Raw genomic sequence first — 14,129 nt, 5'->3', positions numbered from 1 at the left:
ATGTGTTGTTGTTTGATAAAATCATGCCTTACAAAATGTAAAATTGTTAGAAATGTAGAAGGCCCAAGCTAAATGCTACCAACAGACAGTTTTCTTTTAGTTTGGGAAAAAAAAATGTAAGCAGTATATAACCTAAGGAATAAAATACACTTTTTGGAAAAGATATACGTACTTCCAGGAATTAGATACAAATTGAAAGAAATTCAGGTTATGGTTGTGTATCTGTAAATTATCCAAAAACAAAGTGATAAGATGGAATGGAACTTTGTGAAGAAATAGACGGCATTTAATCAGTTTCTTTAGTGAATTCTGATTTATATCAAAAATTATAACACTGTCATTGTCAGTAATGCTACATTTTAGAATATGCTCCCAATGCTGGGGGTGGGGTGAGGTCGTAAGTTTTTGTACGTAGATCTTCCAGGTACTATTTATACTAGAGAAAAAATGAGAAATGACAAAGGTACCCGCAGTGGGGAAATGGCTGTGGAATCTGTAGCTTATTAACATAGTCTAATAGCATTTTGAGATTTAAGGTGATGTTGTGTGATCCGTGTTGAATAATAGAAATGGTTCTATAAAATACATCAGGAAGACACAGAACAGAAGATTGTCGAGGTACATCTATGTAAACATTCAAGCAGGGGGGCAGAATCCCTACTCATTGGACAGAGCTCGCAGGCATTCTGTTCCTCTTATAACTGGTCTATACTTTTTAAAAAGCATCCTTAAACTTCTTGACAATTCAAGTGTAATTTTGTCTTAACTGTGCTTTTTCTCTGATTTAGTCTTGTAGTAGATTTTATTTAGGGAGTTATGTTATTTTTCCTAGATGGAGATCAGCCTCCATTTTCTGAGCCGAAATTCCCTACGGAATGCTTTTTTCTTACCCTGCACGCCCACCACCTCTCTATTCTGCCAAGTTGCCGTCGCTACATCCGCAGACTCCGGGCCATCCGGGAGCTCAATAGGTATGTGCCTGAATCCATGTCCTGGGATCGCCTGAGTTACCACTGCTCTCGCAGAGCAAGCAGTTCCATTGTGACCAGTAGATTTTTTTTTTTTAATTTTTTTTAATGTTTATTTATTTTTGAAGGAGAGAGAGGCAGAGCATGAGTGGGGGAAGTGCAGAGAGAGAGGGAGACACAGAATCCGAAGCAGGCTCCAGGCTCTGAGCTGTCAGCACAGAGCCCGACACGGGGCTCGAACCCACGAACTGTGAGATCATGACCTGAGCCGAAGTCGGCCGCTTGACCGACTGAGCCACCCAGGCGCCCCAGGTGACCAGTAGATTTGAGTGTGGGGAGTATGTACGTTACAGTACACCACCTGCCTCTGCTTCCATGTCCACACTCCGTGGTCAGCCAGAGCTCTTTATGTGGTGAAGTGACCCAAACTTTGGCTTCTGAGAGTTCTCAACCCTTGGTGCGTGGTCACTAGACGTCCATTAACTCTTTCCATTGGTCATGGTGTTGACCGGGAGGTACTTTGAAGGATCTCCCGGATTCCAGACATATTCCTTCCTCCTTGGACTCTGAAGCAGTAAGTCTAGTTCCCTTGATAAACCAGATCATTTACTCCTGCCTACATGTAATTCTCTTTTTCACATGTTGTCTTGTGGCATAAAGAATTCAGAATGACCAGATGGTAGCCTCAATTTCACATTCATCAGCACCGTTGTTGAATTTCTTTTTTTTTTTAATGTTTATTTATTTTTGAGAGAGAGAGAGAGAGAGAGAGAGCGAGCTGGGGAAGGGGCAGAGAAAGGGAGACACAGAATCCAAAGCAGGCTCCAGGCTCTGAGCTGTCAGCACAGAGCCCGACGCGGGGCTCGAACTCACAAGCCGCGAGATCGTGACCTGAGCCGAAGTTGGGGTGCTTAACCAACTGAGCCACCCAGGCGACCTTGTTGAGATTCTTAATCTAAGCATTTCTCCCTGTGTACCAACATCTCCAACTAAACAAATCACAGGAACAGGAAGCAAAAATATTTTTGAATGGGTCCTCTGGAATGATAACAGTGTGGCCGCTTCATTTGGTCCAAGACCTATGTACACGTCTGGCTGTGAGAAAAAGTATGTCATGTCTATATCTGCAACTGTGTATCTCTATCTATCTATCTGTCTTGCTAATCTCTTGTTAATGCTGATGATTACTCTATAGATGATTACTCTGAAGATTTTCCTTCTACATGTATATTCGTGTCGTTTGTAAATGATGACAGTTTTCTTTCTTACACCTTTTCTCTTTTTGTAACACTGGCTACAATTTCTAGTACAATCTTGAATAGAGACAACCTTCTTTGTATATCCTCATTACCAGATTAAGAAAATTTCGCATTATTTTTAGTATTTTAATAGTTGCTATTCCTAACAGAAGTTGAGTTTTATTAAATGCTTCTTCCATAGTTGTTGAAGAGATCAGATTTTTTTCCCTCCTGTATTCCGTTAATGTAGTTGAATTACATCAACTGGGTTTCTGATATTAAACCAGACTTCCCTTCCTAGAGTAAACTCAGCTTTTATATCTCATTGATACTGCTTTTATGTCTCATATTCATTTTGCCAAAGTTCTGTTCGGGATTTTTGAGGTTGTGTTCGAAAGAAAGATTGACCTGTAATTTCTTGTTAAGTCTTTCTCAGATTTTGGTATAAGTGTTATGCTTGCCATATAGAATGAGTTGGGAAATACTCTCTCTTTTTATATCCTTGGAAGAGTTTATTGTACAACGGTTCTGTTATTTCTTTCTTGAAAGTTTGGGAACATTCATTGATGAAGCTGTCTGGGATTAGAGTTTTCTTTGTGGGAAAGTTTTTAATTATGTGCTGTATTCAGTTGATAGATACAGGACTATTTAGGTTTTTATTTCATCTTGTGTTAAATTTCTGTAACATCTAAATTTTCAAAATCTATGGGCCTAAAGTTGCTCATAATATTTACTTTCTATCATTTTAATGTCTGCAGCACCTTCATTATTTCCTTCTACTCTCTTTCAGTTTAATTTGCTTTCTTGTTGATATTTTTATTGCCCCTTGAGGTTGGTACTGAAATCATTCATTTTCAGCCCTTTCTTATGTGCATTCAAGGTGTCTCGTTTCCCCAAAGCATGGTTTTGGCTGCATCCCTCATGTTTGGCATGGCACATTTTCCTGTTCAGTTCAAAATATTTTCTAATTGTTACTGTTTCATTTTGGACTGTGGGTTATTGAAAATATGTATTGTTCAAATTCTGGATTCTCGGTGGATTTGTCTCTTTATCTCTAGCCAAATTTCATTATGGTCAAAAGGATATGTTCTGATTTGTGTCCTTTGAACTTTTTGTGGAATTTGCTTTCTGGACTCACATTCACAAGTAAACGTTCCATATAGATGTGGAAAGAATGTGCTTTCCGTGTTGCATATTGCACAGCTTCACATTTGTCTCAATAGGTCAGGTTTGTTCATCTATCATTCACATTTTCTCATATTTGCTGATTTTATCAGCTTATACTGTCAGTTACTGAGAGGCATATATGCATTTCAAACTGTGATTGTGAATTTGCTTCTTCATCTTGGAATCCTGGGATCCCATCTCTTCCACTGATTTTGGATGATCCATTTCAACGGTACCAGCTACCGCTTTCACTCCAACTCCCAGTGGATGGTCAGAGATGTCAGTGTTCCCCTCACCTGTGTACTTTCCAGTGCTGTGATAGGAGAGATGTCCTCTAGGGGATGGCAGGGCGAGAGGGCATGTATTGGGAAGAGGGGTTGTCTGAGCTGGTCACACATGGTATATTTATATTAATCTATATTAATGGTCTCAGCTTCTTTTTTTTTAAAGTGTATTTATTTATTTTGAGAGAGAGAGAGAGCAGGGGAGGGGCAGAGAGAGAGAGAGGATCCTAAGCAGGCTCTGAGCCATCAGCACGGAGCCCGATGCCCGGCTTGAACTCACAAACCGTGCGATGATGACCTGAGCTGAAACCAAGAGTTGGACACTCAACTGACTGAGCCATCCAGGTGCCCCAATATTCTCAGCTTTTTTTTGTTAATGTTTTTTATTTATTTTTGAGAGAGGAAGAGATACACAGAATGTGGGGGGGGGGGGTGCAGAGAGAGAGGGAGACACAGAATCCGAAGCAGGCTCCAGGCTCTGAGCTGTCAGCACAGAGCCCGACGCGGGGCTCGAACTCACGAACTGCGAGATCATGACCTGAGCCCAGGTTGGACGCTTAAGTGACTGAGCCACCCAGGGCCCCCAGTATTCTCAGCTTCTTAAGCGTTAGATTCCTTCCTCCGAATTATGACAGGGGATGTCAGATGGCTCCACTTCACTCAGCGTAGGTCGCTGTCAATTCCAACTTTGAGTCAATTAGCTGGGCACACATTTAAAACCCATCCCAGCTACTCAGGACAATCTTGAATCCAGGATCTCTGGTAAGTGTAACGTGTTGATGAACTTAGTTCTACATAGAAAGATGTTAACATGCTTCACTCTTGCTGGTCAAGCATCTCCAGGATCCATTGCACACACACTCCCATATTGTGTCACTATTGTGGTAGATAGAATAACGATGTCCCAAGAATGTGGAAGGGAAATAGTAATTCCAAGTGCATTGAAATCTGTAGCAGTTTGCTTAAAAAGGAACAAATATGTCAACCACACATCGTCATGACCACCCAGTTAGAAGCTGGACAAGGCTGCCTCGCACTTTTCCTCATTGTTCCATGTGCCTGTCCAGTGTGGCTCCCTAGAGGCAGGCTGTCAGGCCTGTCTGCCCTCCCATAGTGCTTCTAAGCATCTTTCAGTGTCCTCTCGTCCTGCCATCTGCAGCATAGACAGGTGCCACACGGCACTTTCAGTGTGCTATCAAATCATCGCCATTTTTTTGAGAGCCAGGTATGTATGTACCAGGAGTTCTCTCTTGATCCTAACCTGGCAGGAAGCTGCTTCAGGGTTCACCCTGATAGTAGGGCCTCTGTCCCGGCTCAGGCAAAACTCCACCACCACTGTGCATCCAGAAAACCCGCGTGGCTGCCACTCCCCAGTATCCGCTTCTGCCTTCGATGAGGGCTCACCTCTTGATGGAAGCTAGGTCATGGGCAGAGTTGCTGGCAGCGAGGCGGTCTGGGAAAGTGTAGTTTCAAAAAAACTTATAACCCTCTAGTTTTCTATGTCTTGATGGAGGGGGGTCGAAATCGCATTACGTGGGCCAGTCTTTAAAACGTGCAGCCTGTAGTGTGACTGGCAGGCGATCTTTGGGCAGGCACCTCAAGGAAGTGAAGGAACAAGCCACAGAGATTATCTTAGGAGCGTTCCCAGCAGAGGGAACGATTGCAAAAGAAGAAAAGGAACTGCCATGACTGAACTCGCCTTTCGTTTTGGTAAATTGACCAGACGAAGTAACCTTGAATTTCCACGAAGGACTTCTTTTTTCCCTCTCTGGAAAATAAGGGGACAATGTGTTTCTTACTGTATTTCATCAACTCCAAAGTACCATCAATTTTAAGACCTTGTTATTTGAAGAACCAGTAAGAAAGAAAATTTCTGCCAGTTCATGATAAGAGAACTCTGATTTTAAAGATGCTAAAGTGAGGGGGGAAATGTGAATCTGAGAGTCAACAAAATGGTCAAAATGAACAGATAAGATGGACCCTGTGTCTTCTTGCATTTGACTGTTAGTCTTTGGTTTTAGAACCGTGGAAGATTTGAAAAATAACGAAAGCCAATGGAAAGACTCCCCGCTGGCCACTAGACACCGCGAAATGCTGAAGCGCTGCAAGACCCAGCTTAAGGTTTGTACAGTTAATTGGAGCAATTGTAGATCAGCCTCGTAACGATAATCCTCCCACCCGCAAGTGTGCCTTGAGTGAGCCCTTCAGCGTCCCCTTTCCCTTCATGATTCTGTTCCCTGAAGAGAGAACGCTACACTTTCCCACTTGCTGGTACCTCGCCCGTGTCTAATACGATATTGAAATCTCAGCACAGAATCTGCACACGCTCATGCCAGCGACAACTCGAATCCTTCCTGGTTTTATTACCCTCAGTGTCACGTCCCCGGCCTCTCTCACCCGTCTGCAGGGTCCTTCCCTCTGCTGCCTCCCAGCCCCGCGACCCAAAACACACAGGCGCCAGTGCGCCCGGCCACACGCCTTCACGATGTTTCACCAAGCGGGTTTGTGGTAGTGGGAAGGCCCCCTTCCCTTGTCCCTCATTCTCCATTTGCCACCGAAGACGATCCACGGCACAGACCCTGACTGTAGACAGGAAGATTTCTGCTGGTGGAGGCCGGGCGGAGGCTGTACGAGGGAGCGTAGACAGCGGACTTACGCATTTTTCTCACGCTCTTGTTCACATTGTAAAACTGAGTACCAGCTGGTTCTGCTTTCTGTTGATTAGGAGGAGGATGTGTGGACATGGTAACTTTGATTTCTGGTGCAAGTTAAGATAGATTTGTTTCATTTGCCAATAGACGTAGTCGAGATGCAGGATAGACCAGGGGCCCTTAACTGGCGTCTCTAGACCCCTGCGCTCATGCCACAGACATGTTGTTAGGAGTCCGGAAACTGTTTAAACCGATGTGCCAGTGCGCGTGCGTGTGTGCATTTCCTTCTCGCAGTCGTCCTCCCAGGCAGGTGTGGGACCCTCCGTGGACAAGCATTTTGCCCAGGGACAGCTCATTAGTGGTGACCTGGAATTCAGATGCAGATTTTTTTTTTTTTTTTTTAATTTTTTTTTTCAACGTTTATTTATTTTTGGGACAGAGAGAGACAGAGCATGAACGGGGGAGGGGCAGAGAGAGAGGGAGACACAGAATCGGAAACAGGCTCCAGGCTCTGAGCCATCAGCCCAGAGCCCGACGCGGGGCTCGAACTCACGGACCGCGAGATCGTGACCTGGCTGAAGTCGGACGCTTAACCGACTGCGCCACCCAGGCGCCCCCAGATGCAGATTTGACCGGCTTCTTTCCACGAACCGTCTCTGACGCCAAAGCCTCCCCCGGCAACCTTGTCCCCCAGTCAAGCTATTTAAACATGACAGTAATAACTACCTTCTTGAGCCCCAGCTTCGGGCTCAGTGGTTTGCATGGCGTACCTTTTGTTTTTCTCAGAACAAAGAAAGCTCCTGACACATGACCAGCTTACTATCTAGCTAGTTAGAGATGGAGCTCACGAAGCCTTAGAACTTCGACTTCCCATCTCTTGGCCCGTTCCCTGGCCGGTCAACGCTGCGGGCAACTCGCTCCCAACTAATGTGTGGGCGGGGGCATGCCTCCTTCCACAGAAACTGGTACGGTGCAAGGCCTGTGCTGACGCTGGTTTACTTGACGAGAGCTTTCTGAGAAGATGTCTGAATTTTTACGGCCTTCTCATCCAGCTGCTGCTCCGTATCCTGGACCCCGCCTATCCCGAGTGAGTGTGCCCCCTCCCCGTCACCTCCTCTTCCCTCATCTGGGCCGTGTCGTCTTCATTGTTCTTTAATCGATAGCTAAAACCCAAGCCCTTACTTAATCCGTTCTTTAATTTCTAGATTGTACTTTATACAGACTACAAGATTAGTAATAGTTTGGATTCCTCGTAATTACAGTAAGAGGGGAATGTCCGCACCTATTACTTAAATTTTGACCTGGTACTTTTTTACCAACTGGCTGTAGATTGACAGAAAAGGAAATCCCTAAGTTAGAAACTAAAAACCAGAGATAACCAGCTATTAGGTAGGCCCTTTAAGCACTGGGTCCAAGAAGATACTCAGCCAGTCATTATTATTTTATTGTTACTACGAAACCTCCGGGTCACCGATGTGGGTGAGGTTGACCCAAGGCCCTCTGTAGGAGTGGAAAATATTATTTAAAGTATATCTGTATCTCTTTTGTCTCAACACAGCTTGAGTTGCATAAAATGACCAAATATGACCCTTTTATTTCTTTCGTATTTGATTACATTAACCTTAACAGAAAATCAACAGAAGGAGACATTTCTCGTGCCTGCCCTAGTATACCCGCTGTCTTCATTCCTCCCTGCTCATTTCTGGTTCTGGTCTCTTAGCTTGTATCCTTTTCCCATAGCTATATTATATGGAAGGAGGTTCCCCCCCCCCCCCCCCATAAAATACTTATCCATAATGGTCGCATGATGTTCCTTATAGTTTCCGGTCCCAGGTTTTTGTTTCATAACTTGTGCTTTTATTCTCTTTGACAGCATAACACTGCCTTTAAATTCAGATGTCCCCAAGGTTTTTGCAGCATTGCCTGAGTTTTATGTAGAAGATGTTGCTGAATTTTTATTTTTTATTGTACAGTAAGTGCCTTTGACATACTCCATCGCTCTAATGTGTTTTCATGCATAATGTGTACATTGTATTATGAACTGTATTGCCAACCTCCATTTTATGCCTGAAATTCTGTGTGATGGCTGTAACCGAATGCTTCCTGGAGACTGGAAAAATAAATCCGACCGTGGCACGAAGCCAGTTCCAATAATATCTTCAAGACAGAAGCAGGATTAACAATGCTGCTAAGAATGTCCTCTGTGAAAATTGAGTTGGATTTCTAATAATTGAGTATGCGTTTCTGAGAAACAGAAGGAGCAAACAGTTTATAAATATCTAAGTGAACATTCAAAAGCCAGAAATACCCATATCTGTATTTTTGTACCAAAATTTTTCTCAATTATAAAATTGGAGAAAGCTTACAAAGAAGTGGTTTGAGTTTATAATTGACATTTGAAGTTTTTTTTAAAAAAAAAAACAAAAAAACAAAAAACAGCTATCAAAAAAATTTGTTGGGGCACTTGGCTGGCTGAGTCAGTGGATCATGCAACCCCAGATCTCAGTGTTATGAGTTCAAGACCCTCACTGGGTGTAGCGATTACTTAAAAATACAGTCTTTAAAAAAAATTTTTTTAAGTCTTTTTGGTAGCAAAGATCTTTTGTAAAGTCTACCTCATAATTTAATCATGGCTTTGGCTTATTTCCTTAAACGTAATAAGTTAATATGACATGCTTCAGCCGGTAGACCCAATAGATTTGGAACCTATCTAGTTATAAAGTAAACAGTCACTTGAAACTCCGCAAGTTCAAGGTAATTCAGTATCTTGGCTCCTTGACCTATGGGCCCCTTCCCTACTTAATGATCCCAGCATCCAGTCAGGTGGAGTTTTTCGAAGCTTTATTTCTTGCTCTTTTTGCCTTCTTCAGATACTCTCCTCAGGTGCTTTATGAGCCCTGTACTCAGGACATTGTGATGTTCCTCGTTGTGATGTTGTGTAACCAGAACTATATCCGAAATCCATATCTGGTGGCCAAACTAGTAGAAGTCATGTTTATGACCAACCCTGCTGTTCAGCCACGAACCCAGAAGTTTTTTGAAATGATTGAAAACCATCCTCTCTCCACCAAATTGTTGGTCCCTTCACTGATGAAGTTTTATACAGGTGAGTTTCAAGTATTCAGGTGGGCAAGGTCGTCTAAAGCTAGTGGACGGAGTTACTCTAAAGCTGGTAGCTAATATCCCGATGGCCACGTACAGGTGTGACCTACTAGCCCACCGCTGACAGAGCATGTGCTGTTGCTTAATTTTCCCCGAATAGTGGAGATCCCACATTGACCGTTCTACGCACAAGTCCCTGATGGTGCAGCAGGATCCACGGTAAGCCACGTGGTTAACACTGAGCTCGGACTGGTGTCGACCGCACGGATCAGTTGTTTTGTCTGGAATCCTCTGTCTCATTTTAGCTCTGAGCTTTCAGAGCACGGGTCAGACAGGGAGCTTATTACAAATGTTTCTTCCTGAACCCCACTCAAATCAATGGAATCGGGATACTGGGGAGCATTCTCTCATTCGCTCTTGTCTACACATAGTTGCCGAGTGCCTGGTAATAACCAGGCGCCGCCGTTCTGGGTGCTGGGTTTTATGTGGGTGGACAAGACCCGAGGACACATCAGACACCGTCCTCCACTTCTGGATTGGTTGGATTCTGAATTTTTATGTTTAATTGGGCTTTTGAACCGCAGATATGCTTGCATGAAGCTGATTACCTTGGGACCAATTCACCTGTCTGCTAGCAAAGGCGTAAGATTGTCCCAATGCCACATTTTCCTTCCAGTTTGTACATTTTGTAGGAAAGGAAGTGTGTTCTGTCTTCTGTCTGTCTCAACTTCTGTTGAAGCTAGCCCATTCTGGGCACTCAGTAAGTGTCCTGAGCATACAGTAGAATGTACTTGCCAGCTCTTGGAAGAAACACGGGTCATCCAAGAGTACAGCTGCTTGCTGTTTGGTGCAGCGACCAAAGTTTGAGGATTCCTCTGTGTTCAGTGACAGCCATCCCCTCCCTGACAACCAAGATCTGCTCCTGCTCGTTGGGGGCTGGTGCTGTCACCTGTCCTTTCACTTCTGAGGGTTCCAGCAGTCTCTCTACCTCCTTTCGCCTTTGTCACTATTGCTTTGTAATATCTAATAAGAGTCTCTCTGGGGCGCCTGGATGGCTCCCGTCGGTAGAGCATGATCTATGATAGAAGAATCAGTAAACTCTTGATCTATAGGTCAAGTTCAAGCCCCACTTTGGGTATAGAGATTACTTTTAAAAAAAGAGAAAAAACAGTTTCTTTCCTTCCCAGCCTACCTGTTATCATCTTACACCTAAAGTAAGTAGGTGAGCATCTTGAAGTTTTGTTAACATCCTCACTTTGACAACAGCAGAGAGCACTCCTGGGTCAAAAGCCTCTTCCTGGCTCCCCAGTCCTCCTCTTTCATTCTTTAGCCCTGGTGGGGCAGGGCCTCCCTCCCTGGGAAAGAGGGCCATTCAAGTGCAAATGATGAGTTACGGGTGTACAGGACAGGACCTTCTTCAGTGCCTTGCACATATCAGACTTCGTTGAAGATAATTCTTCATTTCTTTTTTTTTTTTTTTTAAGTTTATTTATTTTGAGAGAGAGCTCAAGTGAAAGTTGGGAGGGGCAGAGAGAGAGGGAGAGAGAGGGAGAGAATCCCAAGCAGGCTCCATGCCATCAGTGCGGAGCACAGTGAGGGGTTTGAACCCATGAACTGTAAGATCGTGACCCGAGCCAAAGTCAAGAGTCAGATGTTTAACCAACTGAGCCACCCAGGCGCCCTGAAGATAGTTCTGCATTTCTTAAAATAGCATAAGGGACCTCTTTTCACCTACTTGTTTTTTAATTTATTTTTTAAGAAGAGACTACCTAGTTGTAGCTAATAACGTAGTTGCCGAGAAACATTAACCTGCAAATACCTCTTTCATTTCCCCCATAGCTAGTGGGCAGCTATGAAATTCTATGAGAATGTAAATTGGTAAAACCTCTCCGGAGGGCAATTTGGCAGTCCACACCAGAAGCCCTAAAAATTTATAGATCCCACATATCAGTCAGAATCCAGTAAGGAAGACAGAAACATGCCAGTTATTTTCACAGAATTGAGTATGTACAGAAGGCCCTGGAACAATGTGGGAGTTAGGAGCACGCCCCACACGGTCAAAAGTCTACATTTAACTCCCCCAAAGTTCATTATTAAAGCCTACTGTTGACCAGAAGCCTTACCAAGAACAGTCAATTGACACATCTTCTGTATATGTATTAAATGCTGTATTGTTACGATAAAGTAAGCTAGAGAAAAAGAATGTTACAGAAAAATTGTAAGGAAAATACGTTTACAGTCCTGTGTGTGTTTTTATTGAAAAGACCACGTAAGTGGACCCGTGCAGTTCAAACCCATGTTGTTCAAGGATCAGCTGTACAAGGACCTGGGCAAACGGAAGACAGAAAGGCAAATAAGGGACTTTGGGGTGAAAGGCAGAGTGTAGGTGCAGAAGTGGCAGAGCTGGGGGCACTGAGGCAAGAGGCTGCAGGTAGTAAAATCTAGCGGCGCGGATGAGGGCTTGGCCAGGCCTCTCAGCAACGACAGCGGCCATCTGGCCTCTCTGAGGGTGTGCAGGCTGGCTAGTGCCTCGAGCCCTGAACAGAGCTGGAAACCGGAAGCGGCTGCTGGGCAGGAGAACCTTTGCTGACGAGAGCAGCCAACCTACCCCCAGGTCCAAGCCCCTTCTCTCCTTCAGGTTTCCAGTCCTTCTGCAGCGCCCCCTGTTGGCGAACCCAACAGAGGGCCAGCTGGCCAGGGGAAGCCTGCAGAGTCCCAGCCCCAGCATCACAAAGCCATAAAGGGTGGATTGGGGGCTGAGGGACAGCAGCCACGTAAACAGCTCACCCTTTTGAATGTGAACTTAATTTCTAGTCATCTGTTCTACGGGGAGAATTGTAAATGTACGTATGTGTTTATAGTGATCATTACTGCAGCATCGTTTACGGTGCAGTATAGTGGAAATTCGTAGAACTGCTTAAACGTCTGCCAGCTGTGCATAAAGTAAATTAGGTATCCGATAGTGGGTCTCTCTGAGCTAGGAAAGATGATGTGTTATTTACAGTAAATGGTGAAGCGGTTAAAGACAGCATCTGGTAATGAAACAGTATGTACACAGTGACCATGTGTTGGTGCCCATGTATGTGATGGAAAACAGTGTGGAAGAACAGATACCACCATATTAACAGGGAGTCAGTTACTTGTGAGTGGTAGACCTGCGAATGGTTTTCTTTCTTTTTCTTTTTTAAAAATTGTCTGAACTTGGGGCACCTGGGTGCCTCAGTTTGTTGAGCATCTGACTTTGGCTCAGGTCGTGATCTCCTGGTTTGTGGGTTCGAGCCCCACATCGGGCTCCACGCTAGCAGTGTGGAGCCTCTTTGGGATTCTCTCTCTCTGCCCCGTCCCCTGCTCACTGACTCTCTTTCAAAATAAATAAACTTAAAAAAAAAAATCTGAACTTAATTATTCTGCAGTAAACATGTATTGTTAGTATTAAAAACAAAAGTTGTTGGGGTGCCTGGGTGGCTCAGTCGGTTAAGCGGCCGACTTCAGCTCAGGTCATGATCTCACGGTCCGTGAGTTCGAGCCCCGCGTCGGGCTCTGTGCTGACAGCTCAGAGCCTGGAGCCTGTTTCAGATTCTGTGTCTCCCTCTCTCTGACCCTCCCCCGTTCATGCTCTGTCTCTCTCTGTCTCAAAAATCAATAAATGTTAAAAAAAAAAAATTAAAAAAAAAAAACAAGTTGTTTAGTTAAGTGTATTTTAAAAATTTTTTTTAATGTTTATTCTTGAGAGAGAGAGAGAGGAGTGGGGGAGGGGAAGAAAGAGAGGGAGACACAGAATCCGAAGCAGGCTCCAGGCTCTAAGCTGTCAGCGCAGAGCGTGATGCGGGGCTCAAACTCATGAACTGCAAGATCATGACCTGAGCTGACGCCAGACGCTTAACTGACTGAGCCATCCAGGCGCACCTAGTGAAATGTGTTTTATACTCAGTGCCCTGAGCCTGTCACTGGGACTTTGGCATAAAGCATGGGGGCGGAGTATAAGCTTGTGCCAAGGGCCAGGCTTCTTCCTGGGAGACCAGTGCTGGTCCTGGTGGAGCCCCACTGGTAGGATCGCAGGGACGGCTGGATGAGTGGTGTTCTCCCGTTCCCTTTGCCACCAGGCAGTGTACCGTCTGGCCCTGGACCACACCTGCAGTCCTAGATAGATGATACCCGCACTAATAATAGCCGCCGTTTATTGAATACTTTCTAATCCTTTCACTTAATCTGCACAGCCGTCCTCAAGATGGGTCCTATAAATATCTCCATGTTACAAATGAGGAACCTGAAGCTTAGAAAGGTCAAGCAGCTTGCTGAAGGTCAGCAGCTAGTGAGTGACAGTAACCTCTGCAGTTGGGACCTTGGCACAGGTGCTCCTGACCGCCGTGCCGTGACTGCTGTGGTCACGTGGGACCGGTGCCGAGAGAACCCTGCAGTGGGGCATCCGAGGCAGCCCTCCACTCGTGTCTGAAGCCCATAATAAGACCTGCTGCCTTGGGTCCTGACTCTTAGGCGTGAATTAGAGATCACTGTATGGAACGAGCTCCTCTTTTCTGCCCCAAGAGACTATCCTGGCTTAGGAGATGCTGAAGATCAAGTTTTTATTTCAAAAAGAAAATTAAGCTTCAAAATCAGAGTATTTTATTTGTATCAGCAGTCAGTTCCTTAAGGAGCAGCGTTCCCCACCTGGCTACTCAGAAGCTGGAAGCACACTGATAACTAAGATGTATTTCAAGA

The 14,129-nt window shown here is 44.7% G+C and overlaps 1 protein-coding gene across 4 annotated transcripts in view; it reads left to right on the top strand.

The window, feature by feature from the left end:
- UBE4B (ubiquitination factor E4B) overlaps positions 1 to 14,129 on the top strand; it is a 121,779-nt gene that overhangs the window by 87,745 nt on the left and 19,905 nt on the right. For all 4 annotated transcript variants that reach the window (XM_047083110.1, XM_047083107.1, XM_047083108.1 and 1 more), the window contains 5 exons: positions 833 to 971; positions 5,679 to 5,778; positions 7,268 to 7,395; positions 8,182 to 8,280; positions 9,179 to 9,414. In XM_047083110.1, coding sequence (XP_046939066.1) covers positions 833 to 971; positions 5,679 to 5,778; positions 7,268 to 7,395; positions 8,182 to 8,280; positions 9,179 to 9,414 — 702 coding nt within the window. The remainder of the gene's footprint in view (positions 1 to 832; positions 972 to 5,678; positions 5,779 to 7,267; positions 7,396 to 8,181; positions 8,281 to 9,178; positions 9,415 to 14,129) is intronic.

This window comes from Lynx rufus, unplaced genomic scaffold (genome assembly GCF_022079265.1).
Source record: "Lynx rufus isolate CCGP_SWC_20201006 ecotype Redwood Valley unplaced genomic scaffold, mLynRuf1.p SCAF_2, whole genome shotgun sequence".
In the NCBI taxonomy this organism is placed as follows: domain Eukaryota; kingdom Metazoa; phylum Chordata; class Mammalia; order Carnivora; family Felidae; genus Lynx; species Lynx rufus.
The sequence above is the reverse complement of the archived record's forward strand: the minus strand, read 5'-3'. Positions and strand labels throughout refer to the sequence as shown.